The sequence below is a fragment of the Alligator sinensis genome, unplaced genomic scaffold (genome assembly GCF_000455745.1).
Source record: "Alligator sinensis unplaced genomic scaffold, ASM45574v1 scaffold574_1, whole genome shotgun sequence".
Taxonomy (NCBI): domain Eukaryota; kingdom Metazoa; phylum Chordata; order Crocodylia; family Alligatoridae; genus Alligator; species Alligator sinensis.
The window spans coordinates 1,486,486-1,512,678 of NW_005842106.1; the positions used below are offsets into that span (position 1 = coordinate 1,486,486).

At 40.9% G+C, this 26,193-nt stretch overlaps 1 protein-coding gene across 2 annotated transcripts in view; it reads right to left on the minus strand.

Annotated features, from left to right (window-relative positions):
- Positions 1 to 15,489: 15,489 nt before the first annotated feature.
- POT1 (protection of telomeres 1) overlaps positions 15,490 to 26,193 on the minus strand; it is a 179,171-nt gene continuing 168,467 nt past the window's right edge. The window contains exons 17-19 of one of the 2 annotated variants that reach the window (XM_025205167.1): positions 24,611 to 24,702; positions 21,239 to 21,344; positions 15,490 to 17,887 (exon numbers count right to left, since the gene is read on the minus strand). In XM_025205167.1, coding sequence (XP_025060952.1) covers positions 17,775 to 17,887; positions 21,239 to 21,344; positions 24,611 to 24,702 — 311 coding nt within the window. In that variant the 3' untranslated portion in view covers positions 15,490 to 17,774. The remainder of the gene's footprint in view (positions 17,888 to 21,238; positions 21,345 to 24,610; positions 24,703 to 26,193) is intronic. The other variant, XM_006024524.3, reaches the window with a different exon arrangement.

A 26,193-nucleotide genomic window follows, 5' to 3' on the forward strand; every position in this document is an offset into this window, starting at 1 on the left:
CTATGGAAGAAAGAGACTTGGGGGTCATCATTGACCACAAGATGAACATGAGCCTGCAATGCGATGCGGTGGCTAGTAAAGCGACCAAAACGCTGGCTTGCATCCATAGATGCTTCTCAAGCAAATCCCGGGACCTCATTCTCCCCCTGTACTCGGCCTTAGTGAGGCCGCAGCTGGAGTACTGCGTCCAGTTTTGGGCTCCACAATTCAAAAAGGATGTGGAGAAGCTTGAGAGAGTCCAGAGAAGAGCCACGCGCATGATCAGAGGTCAGGGAAGCAGACCCTACGATGACAGGCTGAGAGCCCTGGGGCTCTTTAGCCTGGAAAAGCGCAGGCTCAGGGGTGATCTGATGGCCACCTACAAGTTTATCAAGGGTGACCACCAGCATCTGGGGGAACGTTTGTTCACCAGAGCGCCCCAAGGGATGACGAGGTCGAATGGTCACAAACTACTTCAAGATCGTTTCAGGCTGGACATAAGGAAGAATTTCTTTACTGTCCGAGCCCCCAAGGTCTGGAACAGCCTGCCACCGGAGGTGGTTCAAGCGCCTTCATTGAACACCTTCAAGATGAAACTGGATGCTTATCTTGCTGGGATCCTATGACCCCAGCTGACTTCCTGCCCTTTGGGCAGGGGGCTGGACTCGATGATCTTCCGAGGTCCCTTCCAGCCCTGATGTCTATGAAATCTATGAAATCTGTATCTGTTTATCCATCTGATACGTCTTGTCATAAACAGAGATTATAAGATTTCTAAGGTAAGGACAGGCTCTTTATTGCTTGTATGAAGGTTGCATAGTACAATGGCGTTGTGAATCTTGATTGGGGCCCTATTTTTTGTAGCCCTACAAAAATCATTATCAACCCCAATAAAATTAAGAGGTAGCTGGAAAACTGTTCTCAGTCTCTGATGTGTCAATAATTTTGTTACTAGTTCTGTCCTTAATGCACCGACTGCAAGGTAGTTGTAATGGGCATAAACGAGAATTTACAAACTGTGTCTGTGCGTTTGTCTGAAGGCTATTCTGATCACTTGTCCATTTGTCACTTGAGATAATGCTTCAAACCCGCTTGCCTTTCACATAAACAAATGATTGCTCCAATTTTCTGATTGGGGCTTCATTCCCTTAATTATATTAAAATGAAATACTGTAGATGCTGTGATTGCCTAGGGTCCCTGGCAGATGTTACACTTAAGGCATGATTAACCAGTTAATCATGTTTTAAGTAGTGGCCACATGTTCATACAATTAATGGAGTGATACAGCAAGGAATAAGCCACAAAAGTTATAACACAAAACATGTACAAACTTGGTGGCTGGTTTCCACTGTGCCTTAAATAGAACCTGTGGCCAGGCTGAATAGCTGATTAGGGCTCCCAGCCTGAGGGACATGTTGGAGTCCAGGGTCATGTCCAGATGAGCAGGGGCATGCACTTGCAGCAGCAGCACAAATAGTGCTGCTACTTTGTGCTTCAGTGCACACCCCTGCACGTGCGCTTTGTTGCAGGACACATTGTCCCACTTTGGGCAAACTGCTGTTACCCAGCTTCTCCAACCTCCCAGTGTGCTGGAGCAGCAGGGGTACAAATGGAGTAGTAGACACTCGGTCCAGCAGCCAGAGCATCTTACTGGAGGGCCAAGACTCCGTTTGTTTTGGCGCACATTTGGCGCAAATTTGCAGTGTGGGGCACATTTTAGTGTTCAACATGTGCAATTTTCGGTACCACAAAGAGGTTTGTGGTGCTACAAACAGCACACCCTTGCTTGTCTGGATTCAGCCTAGAACTCTGATGTCTTACCAAGGCTGGGAGTGCCAATCAGCTGAGTGGTGCTCCAAGCTGGGTCTGCCCGCCATCATGATCCCAGTTTTTCCCTGTACCCGCATATTGAGATTTGATCAGGCAGGCAGCTGGAAGGCTGCAAACAGCTGTACCGGGCTCCGGAGCCAGGGTCCATGGCAGCAAGGGAGTCACACCTGCCTCTGGGTGGACAGCAGGGGAGGAGCCTGGAGCAGCACAAACCTGGCCTCTCCCCTGCTATCTGCCTGGAGCAAATAGAGCTGCCACCACTAGGGAACCCGGGCATGGGCTCCATAGCCCAATGCAGCTGTTTGCAGCTGGCCTGGGCTTTAGGCAGCTGCTGCCAGACACAGAGACTGGGATACTTGCAGCAGGGTTTGCAGCCCCCACCCAGCCACCTGCTGCGAGCAGCCTGGGCTCTGTGGCTGGTGGCAGCTGCCTGGAGCCTGGGCTGGCTGTGGCATGCCGAGCAAAATAGTCTCAGGTGCAATGCCCTATACTGGGGATTGCCAACCCTTTGCTTTATAGGTCAATTTAACAATTGCTGTCCTGTTTGGGAAAATTCTTTACAAAACTAGGATTTTTTAGCTACCTGACAACTCATAATCAAAATTAATGTGCACAAGAAATTGTTGGCCATCATCCACAACATATTCATAGTGTAAGTGAAAAATATAGGATGTCAATTTGCAAGACAGGAGGAATAGAACACCATAATGTACTTGTCTATCTGAATACAGGCAGACATACAGAAGCCTCAAATACATTAGATATTAATTAATTTATTAGATACATATGCCAATCTGCCAAGTTTCAGATTCCAGTGTCATCTTTGCCTTCCAGAGCCTTCTTTCTGTTTGATTAGATGCCTGTTCAGACAAACCTACCCAAGAATATGAAAATAATTCCCTCAAACCCCAGCTACTGTTCACTTACAGCTACTATTGGCTACCTCCGTTTTGTTGGTCCTAACACAGAACTTTTCACTTAAGCTTGAGATACCAAAGTAAACCAGGAAGAGAATATGGGGTTTATTATGGTTTGTGAGAGATCTTGTTAAGAACTAATGGCTTTAAAAGGGAAATATTTTTGTGCCACCAAATTTACAGCATTTCATATAATCTTTCATCAAATAAATAGTTCCCTCATCCTCTTCATGATGTAAGACAGCAGCCCTTACTATGCACTTTTTGGTTCTGTAAGTAGTTTCTTTAATAATTCCACAGCCCATATCATACACCCTAATTAGAAGCTAACAACAGCAGTTGGTCTACAAAATGCTAAAACAACAGTCCTGGGTACTTCATTTGATCTTATAATATTGTTCCATGTTGCTGTTGTAAAATATTCAACCATTAATTCAGCCATTAGTTGTTCCTCATTCTTTGTGGAATAAAACATCCTTCCAGGTTTCCAAGGCCTTCACCTGACCAGCATCTTCTCTCAGCTGGCCTGTATGCATCTCACTTCAGCATTCAATCTACTTCAGTTCAAGGTAGTATCTCATTCCACGCACAACACTTTGTAGCTGAAATGTCTGCAGAAGATAAATGGTAATTAAAGTAGGGTCCAAGCAGTTCAGATGGCAGCCAGAGTCATGAAACATAGAAGAGGTTTTGATCAAAGTATCATCTACCATTACTAACCTAACAAAAGAGCCTTATTGCAGGTGTAACCAACACACACAGAAGGCCAGTTGGACAAAAATGCAGAAGAACTCAAAAAAGAGCATCCTGTGCTTATTTCTCAAGCTCTGCTTCTCTCTTGGTACAGAAGATTTCTCCTGTCACAGTTGAAATGGCACGATGGAGGAACTTGCTATGAAAAACTGTCAGAGTCAATATACTTTGAAGGTTATGTTGCCACCCTCTGCTTTGAAAAAGTTTCCTACTACAGCAAGAACAATATAGGTGCCTAAGGGAAGCTTAAACCTCTGAAGGGAAGGTAGGCCAAGATTGGAAATGGGAAAAAGCAGAAGACTGTTCCCAAAAGTTTCCAGTTAAAATTTAACTTAATGGGAAATGTGTTCTATACACTGTGAGATGATGCTATAAATAAAACCCATAATAAAATAGCTGAAGATTTCCCCATTCCTGTGTTTTGTGTATAAACAAGGACTCTCTGAATAAATGCACACACCTTTGGGCTATTTTACATCTTCAGAAAAATTACAGATGTAATGTTCTCTTCATTTGCTGCGTACTAGAAACTTTTGATTCTAACATGCATTTCACATAGCACTAGATGAGCTAATGTATAATAGTGGCACCTTAACAAAGCACTGCCAGGTAGAAATAGAAATGGACTAACTCCCAAGGGTTTGATTTACCTTTAAAAATCACCTTCTGATTTCTGCACTGTGTAAGACAAGAGGTTTATTTGCAGTGATAGGTCCCCAGGATTATGTTCTTCCTCTTGGTGAAAGTCCTATTAACACTCCCTGCAATAGTTTGACATGTGTGTGCATAGCAAATGTGATTTATGCTCTTAAGTATTAAATAATTGTTTTTAAGGCTTCTGGAAACAGAAGATGTAAAACACTTAAAATGCTGCTGCACATTATTTAATATCAAAATATGGGAAATTTAAAAATGTATTATAACCAAAAAAATGCTTTTTCCAAAATTTCATTTCTACTTAATTGCAGACTGAAATTATTTCTTGTTTTTTCCATTAAAATGGTGCATCATGCTGCTGACCTTTTGTGTGTCATTCTCTAACAAGTGTTAGAAATAATCTCTGATACTCATGGAAGTATTTTAGTAATTTATAATAGAGGTACCTGGGTCTCATCTATACAAAGGCCCTTTTCACAGTGCCAGAGCCTTGAAATGATACATAAAGTTCCCAAGTTAATGTTCAGATTTGTGATGTTTTCTGGACATCCAAAAGCATTCTTAAACAAAAAAAAGTTTGCGCCTCAAAGGAGCCAGGAGAATGCATAACTTACCAGTTCCCCCACGTAGTCTCCACAAGTAACTTTTACCTTTGAATGCTTAGGGGACTCCATCTTCTTCTGGTGGATGGTGGCCTGGCTAGTCACAGCTGATCTTTGCCGCCTTCTGTCTGTGCTGCGGCTGCAGTACACCAGGGTGTGAAGCCACCAATGATTGAGAAACCTACTAAAGCACAATTCCAAGACCAGCTACCACAAGCCTTTTTTATCTTTTCTTCACTCTCTAGTTTTGCTTCATGTAGAACTGTGAACACTGAATAGATATTTGAGTTTTTTGAATATTCAAGATCCCAGAACTTAACTTCAAGGTGTCATGGTGGGTATAGGACACAGAGCACTTTGGACTGAAAATTGTGGTTAAGAACTCTGCTCCTTAAGGTGTAATGGACCTTTTTACCTGAGTACAACTTGTCTGTGCAGGAGGCAGAGGTTCTTCAAGCATTCATCTACTGCTGTGGAAAGTACTCTCACTGCAATGAGGGCCTGTCACAAATCTCACCACTTTCTACCCCAAATGTAGGGCACACTTACAGAATCAGCCTTCTCCCTTACGAGCACAGATCAGCATGCACATTTAAAGGCAAATACCACCCAAAACAAAAGGCCTACAATTCACACTGGGGAGAGGAGGGCAGATGGAACAAATCATGTGACAGGAATTGGTCATGTGTAATATGCAATTGGAAAGTACAAATAGAAATAAGAGCACGGTGAGGGATGGTGTGATATAGAAAGTGGTTTCGGTTCTGAATACAGGCCATTTTCTACGTGCACGTGAGGCTGCCACCAAAGAGAACATGCTCACATGCTTCTGCTCCACACATACCAAAACTGGAAATGGAGCAGCAAAGCCACTCCAGAGACACCCCCCACACACTTCTGCTCTCATACATGCCAAAGGCAGAGGTCCCAATAGAAGTTACTACAGGCTGGTTTCACTACCTCATTTCCGGGTTTATGTCAAGTAGATGGGGCATGCACTTTGACAACAGCCTCAGGAGTACTGGCAAAATGGGCTAGTCTTCAGTGGTTTAGGGATGGAGTCAGGAGTTACGAATCCCAAACTGTAGTCCAGATATTGTATTCACCAACTTGTGGGTTCTTGATTGTACCCCCTAAATTATCTGAGCTCATGCTTGTATACCTGTAGGCAGAGTTAGTAATATGTATTTATTTTAAAGGTGTGTTATGCAGCCCAACCAAAGAACTATGTCAAAAAGTGTAAAGGGCTACATACATGCCAAGTATTCACTTTAGTCAGCAGTAGAATTGGATATACCAGTCAGAGGTTCAAGGAACCCATCCTTTTGCTAGTGACTGTATCAGGTCTAGCTTAGGCAGTTAATGCTGGTTTTAGACCAGCCTCCCTCCAGCCTCCAAAAGGGATGTAATTTGAGCCCCTGCAAATCCAGGCAATTCCAGCTGCTGAATATTAGTGGCAGCAAGACTGGTTTTATGCTATGTCACGTACTAGGAAAATGAAACTGTAAGAATGGGAAGCTACAACCAGCTCTTTTCTACATTCCCACCAACCAAGCAAACCTGGAATTTGTTAGGTGCAAGTGCTAATGTGGCTTTGGGGAACCGCTACCAGCTTCCCACCAAGACTTGTAAGTACATATTTTTTAATGAAAGGGACTTTTTATTCACAGGTTTCACTGCGAAGGAACCTCCATTGCCTTAATGGTTACAAAATATCATGGAGGACTTTAGACTGGTCATGTAAAACTACCGGATAGAGAACTTCATTCTCTAAAACTGGGGAAACTCACTCACTTGCCTTCCTAGTCCCAGCTGAGCTATGATATTAATCATACTATACTATACTATATTATACTATACTAAATTTTCAGGTAGCTTTACAAGTTCTGTTAGAGCCATGATGGGTGAAAATGAGGTAGTATTTCTCCATGATTTATGCCACATCTGAGTTCAGGTCTCTAGATACAACAAGATAGAATGTGTCAGGTGTTTTTTATAAATCAAATTTACTATATCATGTCTTGACAGCATGGGAGGCAGCATATTCTGATGGCTAGAACATGGCAGTGGGAGACAGGAAGCACTGATCTATTCCTGGTTTTGACAGTGATTTGTTATGAGATCTTGGTTAAGTCACAGTCTTTCTTTGCCTGAGTCCCTCTTATCTGTAAAATGAGAATGATGTTTAGCATACCTACTCTCTAAGTTGGATAGAACTTTCCCAAGTGCTCTGTGATTCGGGATAGCAGATGCTCTGTTATTTTAAAACATTACTATATCTATCCTGGACAGCTCTTCATCTCACCCTTTCCTTACTTGGACAGGCTTTGTTGGGGGAAACCAAGTGGTTCTTCAAGAGGCTGTGGAGACAGTCCACATTCCCTTGGAGCTCAGCACTGGAACGGAAAGCTGGTAAAGACAGCCCAGATCAACTTACACCAGCGCAATTTATTGCATCTAGCTGCATATATTCTAAAATCAATCTAATGGTATGTAATGCCTCTACCTTTTCTGTTATTGTTAACATGAATTTCAGATGTTATTTTTGAATTAGCCAAGTCATTTTTTAGCCCAAATGGAAATTTCCTTCCACACCTGATAAACCCTAACACACTCTCTCTCATAATACAGCCAATATTATGACACTTTTATTTCAACAAAGATATGTTATTGTATTTTCTAACATTCAGTCTTCCTGAGCATACTTTAAGAAATCACAGGGGAGATTCTGCACTTTTGGAAGAAATAGAAGGAAATCATAGACAAAACTCTCAGTGAAATGCAGAACTTTCTTATTACCTTCTGACTGGCTACTTACTGACTAATACATTTTCATTATGAGAAGTGTACAGATGTTTTCAATTCAGTTCCAACTAGGCACATTTACATCACACAAGGAATGGCAAATAACAGATATCCTTAGTGACAGTCTGCTGCAGAAGAGTTAGAGCACATGGGAATGGGAAGCTTGATCAGGTCTGTATTTTGGCAATATCCATGTTCAGGGTTGTCAGACTAGTACCTGTTGTGAACTCTAAATATTGTATAATCAAGTACACTTCTATGGCACTGAAGTACAGCTGAAAGTAGCTGAACCTTTCAAACAAATTGCCCGTTGATCCCAATTTCTCAGAAAGTTACAAGGCAGAAAACATCACGCTGATGTTTGTGTTGGCCCCAGGTTTCCATTATATTAGCTTCCCAGCAGGTCTGAATCAGTTTCACAGTTCTTTGTTGTAGTGCATGTGGCCTTGATGTTACACTTCAGCTCACCCCGACACACAGTACTTAGTGACCTCAATATTTAAACTTAAGTGAAGGTACCTGGTGATACGTCTTTGAAATGTGCTTAAAGCATGAAAATTTGCTGCCCATTCATATCTGATCAGCAACCTTTTTTACTCACAAAACTAGGCCAAAGACATTCATGCTTTCACAAGCTTTACAGGAGGCCTAAAGGAGCTTTGAAAATTATTTCAGTTTTTACAATGTCTTGAGAGGCTTGTTACAAGCAAGCACTTTATAAGTCATCATTGTATAATAAAGTCCTTGTCAAAGAAATGACCTAACAGTAACAGGCTGTAAAACTCAGCAAGGTGTTAAGATTTTTTATTTTCAATGAAGGGAATTTGCATTGCAATTTTCTTCTGAATTTTGCCAACAGTCAACTTCACATAAAAGAGAAGCGTAACTGTTCACTGTTGGGGAGATCATGTTTCTAATCCCAGGGATGGCAGACAACAAAATTATGCTAGCTTCCAAATATACTTCACTGCTCCTTCACTAGACCAGGGCATAGTGTATTAATGGGTAGGAAAGTTATTCAAAGATATAATAAACCTTATGGTCAAATCATACAGAACACAATGAGAAACAACTTTGCTCTAAGATTTAAGATAAAATAGAAAATGTAATTTCAGGCATAGTTAGAACCCCAAAGCAACTGGACCTCACTGTTAGTCTCAATACTATATTAAAATAAACCATAATTACTATTTAAAATAAAAGTAAGCCATGGATTTAAAATTGTAAAAGAAGAAACCACCCCTGGCTAGCTTTCACCTTCTGTGGAGTAAATGCATGCATGCAGGCTTATTCAATGGAGCAGGTGACAAATCCCTTCCCTGTTTTTTTTATCTCCTGGTATGTGTGCCCATTCCCTTCAGAAAATGAACCCAGAGCTACAAAGATTGCTAAGAAGCTAATTCCAGTCACTTTAAAACTACAGGCTAAAGGTGACTTCTGTTGCAAACCAGCTGTAGATGCACCTGTGAAATGTCCTGGTTTTACAATCATACTTTCCAGGTTTAAAAACCATTTTTCTTTCCTCACTTGCTGAGTGGGACACCCAGCTACTAGAGTAAAAGTGCTACCAAATCCCTTAAAAACTGAGGCTATAAAAGTATTATTCCCCTATATAACCCCTTTCACATATTAAGATCTTAGGGGAAATTTGTAAAAGGTTAAAAAAAGACACAGGAGAGTGATTAGGTTAATACTATGCCTTTAAGACAGCTATAGTATTACAGTGGTCTAAGAATAATAGGACTTTAAGCACTCTGCCATATGTCTCTGCACAATGGGAAATTTAGGGGCAATGTGCCAGCATTAGCTCTTATAGTCCTTGTTTTTGTGGGCTTATGTCAGATTCAATCACTACAGCTGCTTCAACTCTGACAGGAGTTTGCATTGTTAGCATACTAAACAGAAATGGGGATAACAGCATCATTTTTAAGATGGAACAGCCACTTAGTACATAGGCATGCACAGATAGCTGCATTAAATGTACTACTGTCAAGGAATAATTCATATTAGGCCTGTGACTTACTATATTCAAGTCACATGAAGAGCTTTTCCAAGAATACCTTGTGAGGATGTTCCAGGGCTCATTTAGAGAAAGATACGTAAAGAAAAATGAGATGAATTATATTTACAGCATGTTTTCAATTAGTGGATTAGACTTTCATTGTGGGATCCTTCTAGCCATAAATAAAACATTTGAGCGACCTTCTTGGCAAACAACTTTTCTAGAATCTCCTCAATGAAGTAACAGCTATATAATTCACAATTGCTTGTTACTAGGATTATGGTTAAGTATGGAGAAAACTCTGAAGGGGTAGATCAATAAAGTAATGACATTTTGCATACTGGATATGCAGGAAAAGCATGGAACAAAATGTATACTTAGACATGTAAGTAGGTTAGTGCATCTTTTAGGTCAACATGATAACCTCTCTCAGATGGCTATGTAAATAGCTGTTGTTATGCCTATTTTCTCTTCAACCAATAACTTGCTGGCAAAAATATCCCCTCCCCCCGACGAAAAAAAAAGTTGAAAACAAACTCCTCAGAAATAAAGCCTTTGAACCTGGCTAAATTTTAGATAAATATAAAATATAAAACCAACAAACAAAAAGTTTGCGAATGGAAATCAAACCAGGAGCTTTAAACACCATTTAACATTACAGCAGTTTGGTGGAGACTTATTTTACAGATGTGTAAGAAAAGGATTGACTATAACAATCTCAATAACTAATGGGAACCAACACATTGAAGTAGTTTTTGCCCCTCTGTGGTCTATCTAGAACAGTGCTGTAGAGCTTATTTTGCTTTTCCACAACTGTTTCAAATGCCCTTTAATATCTCCTAGTTTTCTACTGTCCCAAATTCAGCTTTCCCTTTACACCTTAGCCCCTGAACATATGACCTGGTCTGCATGAATAGACCGCTTCACCAATCAGCTGTTGCATGAACTGGATCTGTGTACCTTGAATCAATTATAGGATCATGGCTCTAGTAAGATCTACTGTGATAAACTGCCTGCATCATATCATTGACATTTTTTATTGTCATTAACCTTGTTCCTCAATTTCTGCCTCGCCTTCCATTGCTTTTCTTACCTATCTTTAGTTGCGTTTGCTTGTTCTTGATTTTGTAACCTTGCTATTCAGGATGCTTAGAATACCCTCAGTTCAGTCTACCGCTATTCCCCATGTCTCCTTTAGAAAAGGCTTGACAATGTGCTTATTGTGTCCTTACTGTCTGAAAAAGAGTGTGTATTTTTCAGACTGGTTCTGTTTTTATTATGCCATTTGGACATTGGCCTTTATTCATCATTGCATAACTCCTCCTTGTGCCAGCCCCACTATAGTTAAAGCAAGCTGGACTGCTAAAGCAGTAGAACAGTGATGAAATCAGCATTTGATGAAACATGGGGGTATAGAATCACACTTGTCCTAACCATTCATGCCGGCTGAGCCAAGACTTCTAGTTTTTATTCACTGCATTTATGGCAAGTATTAGTTGGAATCTTGTGACCCAGCGCTCTCTCCAACTTACTTCCATCTCCCATTCCTCCCCAGGGAGAGGATTGATGTGAAGCTTAAAAAAAGTAGTTCTAAGTTGTCTTTGTGTGTCTGGTCCCTGCTATTATAAAAGAAGCAATTGCCGCAGAAGAAGATGAGCACTCCAGCAGGTCTGCCGCTCTTGTGCTTGGAGTATCTATTTATGGAGCCCTTTTCCTTTGAGACTGTATGTGAGAATGGAAAACATTTTCAAGAGAACTTACATGACTTGGGAGCTTGAATTCTATTTTGATGAGAAAATGAGGCACTTTAAAGCTTAAATCCTGTTGACTTTTTGAAGTGGCTATACCACTTTGGAAAACAGGACTCAAATTCCCAAGTCATTTCGGTACTTTGGAGGAATGTTACCTTTTACTGTTTTGCCTTGAATTGTTTCTTTTTTTTAACATCCTATCATCTTTTTCTAAAGCCCCTCCCTCGCAAGAGAAGGTTAAGAGGCGACCTTGTGGCTGCCTATAAGTTCATCACGGGGGCACAGAAGGGAATTGGTAAGTATTTATTCACCAAGGCGCTCCCGGGGGTTACAAGAAATAATGGCCACAAGCTAGCAGAGAGCAGATTTAGATTGGACATTAGGAAGAACTTCTTCACAGTTCGAGTGGCCAAGGTCTGGAACGGGCTCCCAAGGGAGGTGGTGCTCTCCTCTACCCTGGGGGTCTTCAAGAGGAGGTTAGATAACCATCTAGCTGGGGTCATCTAGACCCAGCACTCTTTCGTGCCTATGCAGGGGGTCGGACTCGATGATCTATTGAGGTCCCTTCCGACCCTAACATCTATGAATCTATGAATCTATTTTTAAGCAAGCTTGTGCTTTTAAGAGGGTGCAGACAGACGTGCAGCTCCTCGTTGTAACTGAGAATGCTTTGCAGGAAGCATTCTAAATTACAACAATCTCCTGGAACAAGCAGAAGTTCATGGTTGGTCCTAGGCAGGAGGGGAATCTAGTTGCTGGCTGCAGCCTGTTTCCTGTAGCAATGCCTTCTCCTCTCTGTGGGGCTGCAAAGTTTTCAGAATGGGAGAGGGGAAAGGGAGAAGAGAGGGTAGGGTGGGTGTGAATTGCCACTAGAGCATTCAGTTTAATTCAGGGGAAGGGTTAGAGAGGTGCAAGAGGAAAACAAGTAAGTCAAAATGCAAATTACTTTATGTACAAAAATGTAAGGAGAACTAGTCAAGATGAAATGGAAGTCCTAGCCTTGACTGGTATTCCAGAGACATGGTGGGGCAACTCTTGTAATGGGAACATAAACATTCGGTGGTATACTGTTTCAGAAAGAAAAAAAGGTTGTTATTACATGATGCATCTAAAATATATGTACTGGTTATCTGGTCCAGGAGGAAAAAGGTAACAGATCTGAGTGCATTTAGGTAAAGATAAAAGGAGAAAAGTGAAGTGGTGATATTATGGTGGTGGCTTGCTATAGATTCCCAAAGGTAGGAGAAAGTGGTGGATGAAGCACTCATCAAGAATTACAAAACTGTCAAAGATAAGAAGGTGGTACTAATGGGGGATTAAACTTCCTGGATATTTTCTGGAAGAATATTATATTAGCCAAACAAAATATTATAGCCAAACACAAAATGTCAAGCAAGTTCCTAACCTGTGTGGAGGGCAATTTTCTGTTGCCGACAGACAGATGAGGATATGACAACAGCAGCATCCATCTTGGATCTTATCCTCAACAATAGAAAAAAATTAGTTCAGGATGTGAAGGTGAGAGGAAGCTTGGGAGGAAGTGATCATGATATGATAGAATTAATGATTCTGATATGAGGAAAACATGAGGTTAGCAGAACTAAGATACTGGATTTCAGGAGGGCGGTTTTTAACCAACTCAGAGAAATATTGGCAAGGTACCATGGAAGGATGACAGACTGAAGTTTTAAAGGGACCAGGAGCCTGGCAGTTTCTAAAAGGCACAATACTGGAAGCTCAGCAAGAAGCTATTCCAATGTAATAAGAACAAGAGACCTGTGTAACTGCACAGGGAGTTTTAGAAAGCCTCAAAATCAAAACATACAGGCAATGGAAGAATAGGCAGGTCACTAAGAAAGGATACCAAGAAATAGCAAAAACATGCAGGCTCGAAATCAGGCAGGCAAAGATTTAAAAAACAAAAAGCTACATTTAGCTAGGGAAGTTAAGAACAAGAGGAGATGAGCTCTTAACAGGTGGCGAAAAGAGGGCAGAGCATCTCTCAGACATTTTGCTTTGGTGTTCACACAAGAAAAAAAAAGCAAGCTGCAACTGGAAAGCTTAAAAGAGATTATAGAGATAGAGGAAGTAACAGGTGAGGTGGGGGAGTCATGATAACAAGACTTCAGAGAGCTTTTGGTCAGTTTGAATGAATTCAAGTCAACAGGGCTTGATTAACTTCATTCCAGGATACTGAAGGAACTGATGGGAGGGATCTTGGAGTCCTTGAAAGTTATATTTACCAAGTCATGGGAGATAGGCAAGGTACCAGAGGACTGGAAAAAGAGCAACATAGTGGCCCTCTCCCTGCAAAAAAGACAAAAAGGAGGACTTGAAGAAGTGTGGACTTGACTTTACTACTCAGGACATTATTGGAACAATTGATAAGTAAGTCCACTTTCAAGCATCTTGAGGAGGAAAGGCAGATCTTCAGCAGCCACCATGGGTTTACTAAAAAAAGTTATGCCAAATTTGATCTTTTTTGACAAGATAACTAGTTGGTTGGATGAGGGAAATGCGGTGGATATAGTATACTTGGACTTCAAAAAAGGTTTTGACAAAGCCCCACACAAACTTTTTATGAATGTATTGGAGAAATGTGAGCTATAGACAAGATGGATAGGCAACTGACCTAATAGCCATAAGCATAAATGGATACATGTCAGAATAACAAGACGTGTTGACTAGAGTTCTACATGGATCTGTCTTGGCTCCACTGCTCTTCAAATATGTTTAGTAATGAACTGGATGCTTCCTGGGCAAACCTCCAGATGACAAAACAGGGATTGCAAATGCATTGGAGGATAAAAGTATAAATCAGAAGAATCTTGATAAATTGGAAAGCTGGGTTAAAGCCAAAAGAATGGAATTTAATGCTGACAAATGCAAGGTGCTATATCAAGAGAAGAATAATAAAAAAGTGCACACAAAGTGGGTGACAACTGCCTGGATGGCTGCATCGTGGAGAAGCATCTTGGTCTTGGTGGATCACAAACTCCAGATAAACCTGCCATGTGAAGCAGCTGCAAAAAGAGAAATGCAATTTTGGGTTGCAACAATATGAACATTAGGTATAAAATACAAGAGGCGATAGTGCCACTCTATTCAGGACAGGTTAAGCCTCATCTAGTATATGATGTGCACTTCTGGGTTCCACATCTTAAAAAGGATGTAGAAAAGTCAGAGAGGGTTCAAAGGTCAGTGACAAAGTGCTAAAAGGCTTGAAAGGCAAGTCATATGAGGTTGAGAGAAATAGGTACGTTCAATGGCAGAAAAGGTGTTCAGTTCAGGAGGAAACTTAGCAGTTTTCAAGTATCTGAAGGTCTGCTATAAAGAAGAGGGAGAATATCTTTTCTCCATCATTGTAGAGTAGGATGTGTGGCAATGGCTTGAAATTATACCATAGTAGATTTAGACTGAATATGAGGAAAAGCAGGATTAAAGGCCTGGGACAAGGTTTATGGAGGGGATAGGATGACAGAAAGGGAGATTCTGAGTCTTCACTTAAAGCTTCTGATTTGCAAATTGTGTACAATTCCCAGGTTGCACTGTAGAGTGGTAGGTTTTTATTTTCCTATGTTTTTGGACGTTGCTGGTTGCCAAATCCGGGTGGGAAGAAATTTCTCCCCCTCTTCTTGCTACAGGTGGGGTTTTTTTCAACTTTCTCAGAAGCACTGAATGTTGGCTGCAGCCAAGGCTAGGGATTTTGATGGGTATAACCAATGTTCCTGCTGGGACTTAAACCTGGAGGGTTGTGCCTAGATAGTCTTGCTGTTCCACATACATGGAACCAAGAAGGAATTCTACCCATTGTCAGATCAGTATGGACTGTTGATGTTTTTGCCTTCCTGTAGCTGGAGTGGGGTCTCCTTCCTTTAGCAAGGAGCATGACCTTTCAAGTGTATTTTAACAAACTACTTCCTGTCCTTGTAATGGAAGGACAGTGACACTGCTTTTGTCCTCTCTGCTTTACTTGTGTCAAGTTAGTTTGTTCTTGGTGTCTTCAGGCATTTTACCTGTTTGTGCGTGGGAAGGTTGCTCATGTAGTTTTGCTTGGAATAAGCTAGATAACCTCCCGAGGTCCCTTCCAGCACCAAGGTTCTATAACTATGATTAGAATAAGCAGAAGCTTAAAGTGAAGTGTAAGAGCTTTGCTGGAGCAATGCCACTGGCAGCAAAAAAAAAATTCTATTTTTAAGCACAGGGATACAAAAGTTCAATGGAACCAAAAAAATGGCATTACTTCTAACAGCATTTATTAATCAGCTCAAAACTTACAGTATGCAGTAGCTGGCCACTCCAGTGTTGTACATACAAATATAAGGGGCCTTAAAAGTGTTCTGCCAGGAATCTCAAACACTAAAGATAGTGAAATCAAGACACTTACACTGAAGTGCAAATCTATTACATGTCAGAATATTAAAAAAAATATATTCTTGGTATGCTGATATAGAAAACATTGACTTTGGGTATAAAGAAAATAAATGTCAGTTGCTTTAAAAGGGGAGGGGGCAGTTCCACAGGAGCATGCATCAACTGTTATGCTGTAACGATTTTGCCTTCAAGACCCTGCAGCAATATAAGTGAGCTAAATAACCTGGCCTCTGTCCTTGAACGAAGCAGGGTTAATTTTGCATCTGCCTCACCTCATCTACACTGCTAGAGAATCATGCAGATGCAACAGTTGCATCACAGTAGCTTACAACAGTATCCTCTGATACAAGTTTATGTATACTTTTAATTTTCAGAAATATATTTACAATTTAACACAAATGTATTTGGCAGTAACAATGTAATGATATGCAACACAACAAAATAAAGGCTTCTTTATCAACTTTAACCCAATTGAGGTCTGGTTTCTAGTTTATATGACAAACTATAAATTACATGGCACACAAGCTCCTAAGAGGAACGATGTGGAATTAAATTCCACCGAAACACTCTTAAGAGGGATCATCTGAAATTAAATTCCACTGAAATTCTTTGGACATCCAGTTAGGAACTCAAATCTTAACAATTCACTTATCAGCATTTCTCATCAAGCCAAGGGCAATAAAGCAGCTGCTTTCAAAACTCTTGCCAGCACTTTCTTACTTAGCAAGCTGTTGGTCTTATTTAGTCAGCCAGACTGTTTCTCCCCACCTTCAAAATGAACATCAGCTACCAATATTAATGAAACTTTGGATAAAGCACATTACACTTCTAGGTTCCTGGCTGAATGTTTCTACAAAGGGTACACACATTTAAGTAACAGAAAGTAAGTTTTAGGTTATTTGAATCAAACTATACACACACAAAAATAGTCCAGTAGGTCTCTTACTATACAATAAAATGTTTGTATCTAGTATCAAAGTACTGAACTGTTACATTAAATATGATATTTGAATTTACTGAAAAAAACTGTTGCAGATGTTAAGTAATAATTCTTGAGTGATAGGCATGTTAGTTCAATTTTCACATTTTTTTTTCTAGAAAGTAATTCTGACTTTGAGAAAATACTTACAGCAGAGTAAATGCTTTCACTCAGATAGCCAACTAGACTAGTGACATATTGGCCTGAACATGCTGGCTCTAAATTTAGCCAGACAATCTGATTAGACCAAATAAGAAATCAGATCTAGACCTACGATCCGACACTAAATTAGCCAGACTGTTTGAGACGCTGTCAATGTACAGCCAATTACTGAGTGTTAATAAATACAACTTTATATATGCTTTACCTTGCATTTTTATAAAAATATAGAGTCTAATAAAGTTTACCATTAATCTTAGTATTTCAAACATCTTTGCTTTTATGACCTAGCTTTACAATCCTTAACCAGATGAGTATTATTTACTCACATAAATAGTTCCTGAGTCAACAATTCTTCTGGCATGCACAAGGATTACCTGGCAATAAGACCTGCAGGAAGAACTCTGTAGAAACTACCCATCAGTAATAAAAGTGAAGAAAAAGGAAAGCATATGGCTTATGTAGGGCTTAAAAAAATGTGTTTGCACACAAAAATGTCAGGGAATGAAAATTAAATGATGTGGCTGGTTTCCACAGGTGTGCTAAAATAATTTATTTTTTGCATATAAAAGTGAATGGTAACTGTGCTTCTTAAGTAACACAACATTTAGAGTCTACAATGTCTTATTGTTTGACTTTGTAGGTCCTCTGAGAGTACAGTAACATTAGAGATCTTCAAATATAACAGCTTGGAATGTCTGGATACTAATCTTCTTTTAACAATCTGAATTAAACAGAGGGAATCCTGTGAAAGGCCTAACACTTCTTTTCCCACTCATTTCACAGGACAGGGCCCAGTTAAGTAACAAACACATTTTAGTAGATGTGTAATTAAGCTTAATTCAGAAACGTAGGATCAAACAAAATGCACAAATAATTATGCAGACTTCCTTATTATGTTCACATGGAGAAAATATTTGTAATTAATAATGGTGATAAACTGCCTCTGAAATAGGAACACAGCACTAGACAACATCTTCAGCAACTGTAGTATCAAAAATCTGATAGCAGACTCGCTGTTCCGTTCCATCTCTGACCGTGTAGGACCTGATGAAGCATTCCAGCCACGGCAAGTCATCTACAAATCAGAAACAAAACATGCATTTTCACATGAATTTTTAGCTCTTGCAACACCAAGTAAAGCTCTAGTAGAGCCTTTAACAAGATACACAAAACACACAATCCAGCTGAGAAGGAAAACTAAAAATTATTTTTTATTACATAACAAGCATTCTAGTTTATATTTTAGGATCTGTAATGCTCTTCAGCCATTAGCATGGCTATTTGTGGAAAATTTACTGCTCAGAAAAAAGGAGTACTAACAGTTAGTATATAATAAATGTATACTAACATTTTGTAATGAAAAAATAAACTGTTCATGACAGGGTCATGTGTGGTACATATACAGTATGTGTTAGACAAGGCCATCAGATGTTTCTTAAGGAAACTGTGTTGTCAATCCTTTAACAAACTTTACATTTGTTACCTTGAAGCCATCTGCCAAAGTGGCTAGATCACCAAAGAAAGTATCTACCTTAGCAAATAAATTGTTCCCAACATCATCTTGCATTCCCCACAATTCAAACATTGCAATGAAATGTACCACTGTGAAAAATATCTAAAAATGGCACTGGGATGCCATAAGAAAGGAGTCAGTCCAAAGAAGAGCCACCTGTAATATCAGAGTCTTAAAAGGCAAGCCATATGAGGAAAGGCTGAGAGATCTGGGACTCTTCAGCCTCAGGAAAAGACAGCTGAGAGGGAACCTGGTACTAGCTTACCGCTACACTAGGGGAGTACATCAAGACACTAGGGGAGTACATCAAGAGCCCTGCTCACCAGGGCACCCAAGTGGAAAACCAGGTGCAATGGCAACAAACTCCTGGAAAATCTATTCAGGCTCAAAATTAGGAAAAATGTCTTCACAGTCAGGGCATCCAGACTGTGGAATAAACTCCCTCCAGAGGTGGTGCAGTCACATACTCTGGAAATTGTCAAGAGGAGACTAGACAGTCACCTTGCTGGGGTCACCTGACCCCCAGTTATCTTTCCTGCTTGGTGCAGGGGGCTGGACCTGGTGATCTTCTGAGGTCCCTTCCAGCCTTACAGTCTATGAATCTATAAGTCTATGAATCTGGAGGGAAAAGAAAGATGGGCAGGAGTGTGGTGTCACTGAAGGGATACAGACACTGAATTAATGACCTGGGCTTCCTGTAGGTCCCCGGAACTTCAGGTTTTCATAGATTGCAAGGGGCTGGAAGGGACCTCACAGATCATTGGGTCCAGCCCCCGCTGCTCTAGGCAGGAAGACAACTGGGGTTAAGTGACCCCAGTGAGGTGACTGTCCAGTCTTCTCTTGGAAACCTCCAGGGTAGGTGATACATAACGATGAATTATTGTGAAGGATTCCTTGCAGAGATTTCCTTATTAAAATCCCCAATTCAAGGCTTTTTAAACAGAGTGGGGATAGACAGATGACATAACCAGACCCATTTGCTTTTGAATAAATAATCTGTCCAAGTCTACTGTAGCTAGACTCTGACCTTATTTACAATGGCGTTTTACTTTACATCTCCTTCCCTTGTTGCTTCACTAGTAAATTAGGTGTTGGCATTTTTACTGTCATGTTTTCTACCCCTGTTCACGTCAAGACAGTATGACTGGGAAAATGTTAGTCTATTAAGCGGCTCCCTCTCACCGCTGGGAGCAGTGACAGTGCCTTCTTGCTTGTATAACAGTGGCAGATTTCAAGTAAAAAGCTAGATCTCTCACAGCCTCTGTGGAGATCTCTGGAACTTTAATGCAGTAATAAAGAGTCGAGTTAAGATTTTCAAAATGTTGCTATGGCATATCTGAGCTATTTTGTCGAGGGGATTTTTAACACTGGGCTTCAAAAAACTGGACTGGCAACTACAATGCTACCCAGCAAACATTTTGCATCAACAAGGCTTCCAAGGTCCCTGTTTTAGAGACAGTGCTTATCAATGCATTCTGATAATCCTTAGGCCCCTGCCACACGTACAGGCAGACACAATAAAATCTGATGTGTGATCCACACAATGATATCTCCTGCCATGCCACACATGCAGAGAAAGAGGTGCGTTTGTGGGATTGAGCGGCAGATCCCATCAAATCTAATTGCTGGAGTGGCAGGAGCCCAGGATCACAGTCTCAGGCTCCTTCTGCACTGGCAAGTAGCAAGCTCCCAAAGCTGGGAGCCTCCTCAGCTGACAGGACTGCCAGTTGCAGGAGTGCATGGTGTGTCCCTATGGCTAGGAGCCTCATCAGCTGCAAGCTGCTAGCCATGGGAGCACATGGTACACCTCTGAAGCTGCAAGCCCAGATCAGCTGATTTGGGTGCACTTGGCCACATGGTGAATTAATGATGTTATAAGAACCAATGACAAAACGATTCCACATTTTCACTGGAATAACTTTGTGGTTTATTCCTTGTTTTATGACGCCTTGAATTGCTTTAATGTGCGGCTGTATTACAACTTAAAAAGTGATCAACTGGCTATTCATTCCTTAAGTGTAATGCATCGTGGGGGGGTCACAGAGTACTTGCTTATGAAGCAAAACAAAAGGTAATAATTTGAGCAGTGGTTTTTCTGCTCTTTGACCTATTTATACCTATCAAAGGAGGTAATTAAAATAGAACACTGTTCAGAAACTTCAGCTTTCCAATTTTAAGTTGGTGCAAAGTTCTGAGCAAAGTAAGAACATTCAGAAACAGAATTTCAATTGATCTTCATGCGTTATTGGATTTTAATGTTTCAATATTTTAATTATAAAAGTTAGGGTACAATGGTCTGCCCTTTGACAGATGCCCTTATGCCTCAAATTAATGTTAGTGAATTAAAAGTTCCACTTTACTTCCCCAGAGGAAATGCTGAGAAAAACTGTGATGAAATTTAGGTTTCATCACCCTGAGAGACTCTGCACCCACTTCCCATGGGCATTTCCTCCAAGAAGAGGGGCCCCAAATCCACAGAGCATTCTCAAAATTAGAACTAAGTCTAGGTCTCAGGTTGAATTACCTTTCAGTTGTCACTAAGTTATCGTGACATTTAGGTTAAAAGTATTTAGGTTAATTTCGATATAAACATGAATTATCTCTATCCCTACCTGACTATAAATGTTTACATACAAAACTGAATCTATACCTGAGGTAAGAAAGCACATGCGTTACACATTCTCTTGGAAGGACCAAGCCAATACATATCTTTTCCACAAGGCTCTTCTCCTGATAAAGGAATTAACCAAGCACCACATAGAAACAAAAGTAACTGACACTTTCATTATAATTCTGTATATTTGCAGTACTGCATCTGGTCTGTTCAGTGATCATATGTATAACAAGCCAAATGCTAAAACACAGTCATTTAAGTTTACATATATAGTAGCAGATTAAAGAGAGACAGCTGACCTATTTTTCTTTTGGGAGAAGAGAGTGAATTCATGGTTGCTTCCATCTTCTTCTGAAGAAGATCACTGCTAAGAACTTCAGAGGCAGGAATATGGAAAAACTTTTCCTGGAAGGGAAATGAAGGGTTTGAGGCAAAAGGAAGACAAAAATAATTAGGATCTTGAACATTTTTTCTCCTGACCTTTTACAGGTCTCTTGCATTTCATCAAGTTCCAAACTAGCAAATAGGAAGTAATACTGCCAATACAGAGTTTTCAACAGCATCCAGATATTTAAAAACCCACCAAAGGAGAGTACATATGAACATTATATTACTTGTGTCTCAGATTTGTGCTCGGGAATTAAGAGCGACAGAATACTGCATCACTTGAATACTTGGACAGCAACATACCACTCTACAGGAGAATGGGTACCATATAATCTGGTTTTATTTAAATAGTATTTTTCTATTTTTAATTTAACTTCCTCATTTAAGTGTTAGAAGTTTTTGGTAGGTTATACACAATGTAGCATCTACTGAGAAAAATATCTCTACGTAGAAGAGAGATATAAAACTTAAAAGATCATACATGCATTCTCATTTAATATACCTCCCCCCTCGTGCCCCCTAGATTTCTGGGCTGATTTGGGCTTCCTTCTTGAGTTTGGCTGCATTTTCACTTCCTGAAATTGGGCCACTCTAGTTGGGCTCCAGATGCTACTACATGAACATATGAAATGGCGATGAACTGTTTTGTGTTGATGCAGAGACTTTCTGATACTCCATTCTGCTAGAAGATCTCAAGGGATCTCATGGGATCTCTTAACTCCCATTTGGTTTTTATACTAGAAATTTAATTAAGAATGGCCAGAAAGTTGGGAAGGATCAGAGAGGAATATGTTTTGAGATTACATTGTCTTCCTACCTCTAATGTTGCACCCCAACTTCAACTCCTTTATTTTCATCATCCCTTTTTTCCCAGAACCTTTCCATTTGACTGTTGAATTAAGAAAATGAACTGGGAGCATTACTATAGAAACGAGACTAGAAGCTGGTTTAAAGTTACACTTCAAAGTAGCCCCGCTCCTTCTCAGACACTACTGGAGTACCTCAGTCTGAGCACTGGGAAGTGGTGGTTCCTTTGAAGTGCCACCAGAAGCAGTGCTAGCAGATGGCACTACAAAAGAAATGGCTTTTTCTTCCTGCAGCCCAGCTGTAGCATTCAGCAACACCTAATATGAATCTGGGCTACTTTGAAGTGCAGCTTTTCTATAGGAACCTGAATTGGGAGATGGTTTATGACCCCCATTGTCCCTGACTGTGTTTCTCAACAGATTTCAAGAGACAGATTCCAAAGGAGGAAAGAGGGGAACTAGAAAGAGGAGAAGGTCAGCCCAGTTGTCTACTGTTGCAGCTACTGCCTATGGTATTTTAAAATTGACAAAATTGAAGAAATAAAAATGAAATAGAAATTGAAGAAATACTGAGTTCTCCTAACAAATTTAATTCTGCTATCAGGAGCATAAGATTTGGGGTCTTTTGTAAATTGATTACACCACAAAGTTATACAGCTATAAGGAGGGGCCTACTCAAATCGTGACTGCACAGATTTTGCAAAAATAGCAAAATTGGGAGATCTTTGTGAAATGCTCAGGGGAAAGAAAACAAAAAACAAAAACAGACCCAACCTTTCCCCCCCTTATTCCCCCCCCCCCCCAAATTACTAAAAATAAAGTACTAACTTCCCACTAGCAGTCCTCTTGGATATGCAGCCTGGCACAAAGGGGGCTGCTGGCATGAAAGCAACTAGGCAAGATGGGTGCCACCCCCACCTCTGATTGACTAAGGGCTGCCTGTCATGTGGCCCCACCCCTCTACAATCAGCAGCGAGGGGTGGGGCCGCATAATGATCAGCCCTTTCCACCAATCAGTGGGGAGGTGTGTGTGTGTGTGTGGGGGGGGGGGTGCACCTTGACCCCACTGTCATAAGCCTGTGAAAATGGTGGCTAGCTCCATGATCTGACTGCGAAATTGGCCGGCTGCCTCCCTGAGTTGGGTAGACACCTAGCTATAAGATATACAGATGAAAGTAATGTTATTCCACCTAAGGCTTTTGCCTTCTCAATTTACGTATACTTTACATACAATTAATGAATATTCCACATCTCTGGGGTCAGGCCATTACTATTTAGAAACAAGGACAGTGTCCACATTTTAGGAAAAAAAATCTATATTTATTACGTCAAAAAGAGAAGTACTGTTTTGGTAAATGTGGAGGAGACCTCAGGACTAGGTAAGACAAGCACTAAGCTCTCCAGGGCAGTACTGAAATTTAGGGGAGACCTGATAAAGACAAGTCCTTTGCCCACAACTGATGTTGGCAAAGAAAAACTTTCACTTAGCAATGATCATGCCTCAGTTCAACCTCACAGGCTACAATATTTAAAACTTTAATTCAAATTCAAAAACTAGATTTACAGAATGGGTATTTATATGATGTTGGCTGGAGACTACTTAAAACAGTACCAAAGTTGTCTGGTAAGTCATGACATTCTTGACCTAACCCAAAAGAACCATCTCAAAGGTGAACTCAAAGGTGAAATTTATATCACTATTCAGAGGTAAACTTAAGTTTCATCTTTAGCTAGTTTAACTCATCTGAGCCACCCCTCCAATCTATATTACCTTGGGGTGGCTGTACCAGAAGCACAGAAGGAAAGACAAATGTAGTGGAATGAGTTTCAAGAATCAGTCCGCTCATTACTTATTTCAAGTTACAGCTAGTAAATACAGATGTGAATCACAAAAGGGCTGGAAGCTGTGAGATGACTGTTGGTGGACTTTCTATATTTGTAAATTTAGTACTGTAGCAAGTTCTGAACACACCACATGGAGGGGCAGATTTGGGGAGGCTTGACTATCAGCTCCAATGAATGGGAGAACATCCAGAGCCAAACTATGAAGAGACAAGCAAAGATTTTTGAATATAGATGACTGACAGACTTGGGCTAGATGAGAATGGGAGTAAGTAGTAGTATGAACATGCCCTGAATAATCCTGCCCAAAGTAGCAAGACTGCATGATTTCCTACCCACTGAAAAAAACATACAGATAGCTCAGCCAGGGAATTGGAAATAAGTTGATTTATAAACCAACTCTAGTACTTTAGTTCATTTTTAAGCATGCTATTTCCACCCCTCCCAGCCACCTTTTATCATGTCTTAAATGGGTCAAAATGGCATTTTTTGCACTTCAAGCAACTGACAACACTAATAATTAGTAAGCTTAATATACATACTTCCATTTAAACCCTGAATGAGAGAAAAATGAAAATGATGCTGTTCATATTAAAACCCATCACCTTTTGATTCTATTTAACTAAATTTACTTACATAGTCAAAAAGGTATGCATCTAGTTCTCCTGTTCCATCAACCAGTGTAAATTCCATAACAAACACATACTGGAGTGGCTTAATACCTAAAACTACAAGTGGAAAAAATGTTGGGCTTCAAATATTGAATATTCAACTATGACAACATAAGCTGACTGAAGTAAACTTGATGTTTTTTATTACATGAATTACTTTAGTTTATAGTTTAAAAATATAATCAGGTAGTTGGATAGATGGTGGTTGTAAGATGCAGTATACACATTTTATGACAATTTTATCTGGCAAGCAAGTATAATCAGAAACTTAGGAACATTTAAATATGAATGCTATTGTGGAATTTCAATTTTGCTTGAAAAAGTATAGAAAATTACAGAAAATACTTCAAAGCATTTATATTTTTTTAGAGGTGCACTGATACATTGGTCCGATATTGGATCGGCACCTATATAAAGAAAATGTTCTGTATCGGAAATCAGCCAAATGCAGCTGATATTTTGTCCCATAAATGACTGTGCATGTGCGCAGCTGCAGTGCAACATGTACGGAGAGAGGAGCAGACCTGGCAGCGTGGTAAGCTGTGTGCATCTGGTAAGTCTGGTAGGGTGGAAGGGCAGATCAAGGCTCCTATAGTGAGGGAGGGTGTGGGCTTGGGACTGGGGTAGAGGCTGCCCAGCCAGGGCCAGGGTGGGCATGGGATGTAGAAAGGGGGAGGTGAGGGACAGCTCCCACCACTGCATGCAGCTTGTTTGGTGCTCATCTGGCAGCTCCTGCTGCTGCTCCCACTGCTTGTCTGGGAGGGCGCAGGGGGGTGCATGTGCCCCTGGATCTGCATGGGGCGGGACTCTTCCCAGCCGGGCAGATCTGGGGGCACACCCTCCCGGATGAGCGGTAGGAGCCACCAGATGAACCACATGCAGTGGCAGGAGCCACCCCCCGCTTCCTGTGCCTCCCTGATGAGCTGCGCCTGTCCCGCGCCACCCCCAGCCCCAACCCCAGCCCACAGCTACAATCTGCCCTGTCCCACACAGATCCGGGGGCACCCCCCCCCCCCCTCCCTCACTGCCGGGACCTTGATCTGCCCCCCACCACACTCCTTCCCTCTCCTTCCACCACACCAGACTTACCAGCTAAAGAGCCATGTATTGGAAATGGGATCGGTATCAGCCGATATGCCTCCTTAAAAATTGGCTATCGGTACCCCAAAAATCTATATTGGTGCACCCCTAATATTTCTCCTTCCTAAAATATTTCAAATATTTGGATATACCTTCACTTTCATAGATCTTGAAGAATCATTTTACTGCCTGATTTCATTTCCACAGAAGTCAATGGGAAATTTACCATTCACATTCAATTTAAGCACTGATCTCAATCTGTCTTATTTTTACTGGGAAGTTTGTGTTTGGCTTTATATTATGACTAGCCAACTGCCCATCAAGAAGGTGGGGGGCGGGGAGGGAGAGAGCAGGTGGGGATGGAGCCCCGTGGCCCCCCCTGCAGGCCCACTCCACCCTTCCCTCCTGTTGTTTGGGGTCTAGGCCTGCTCCCCCCCTCCCTGAAGCAGCAGCAGGGGGAGCAGGCCC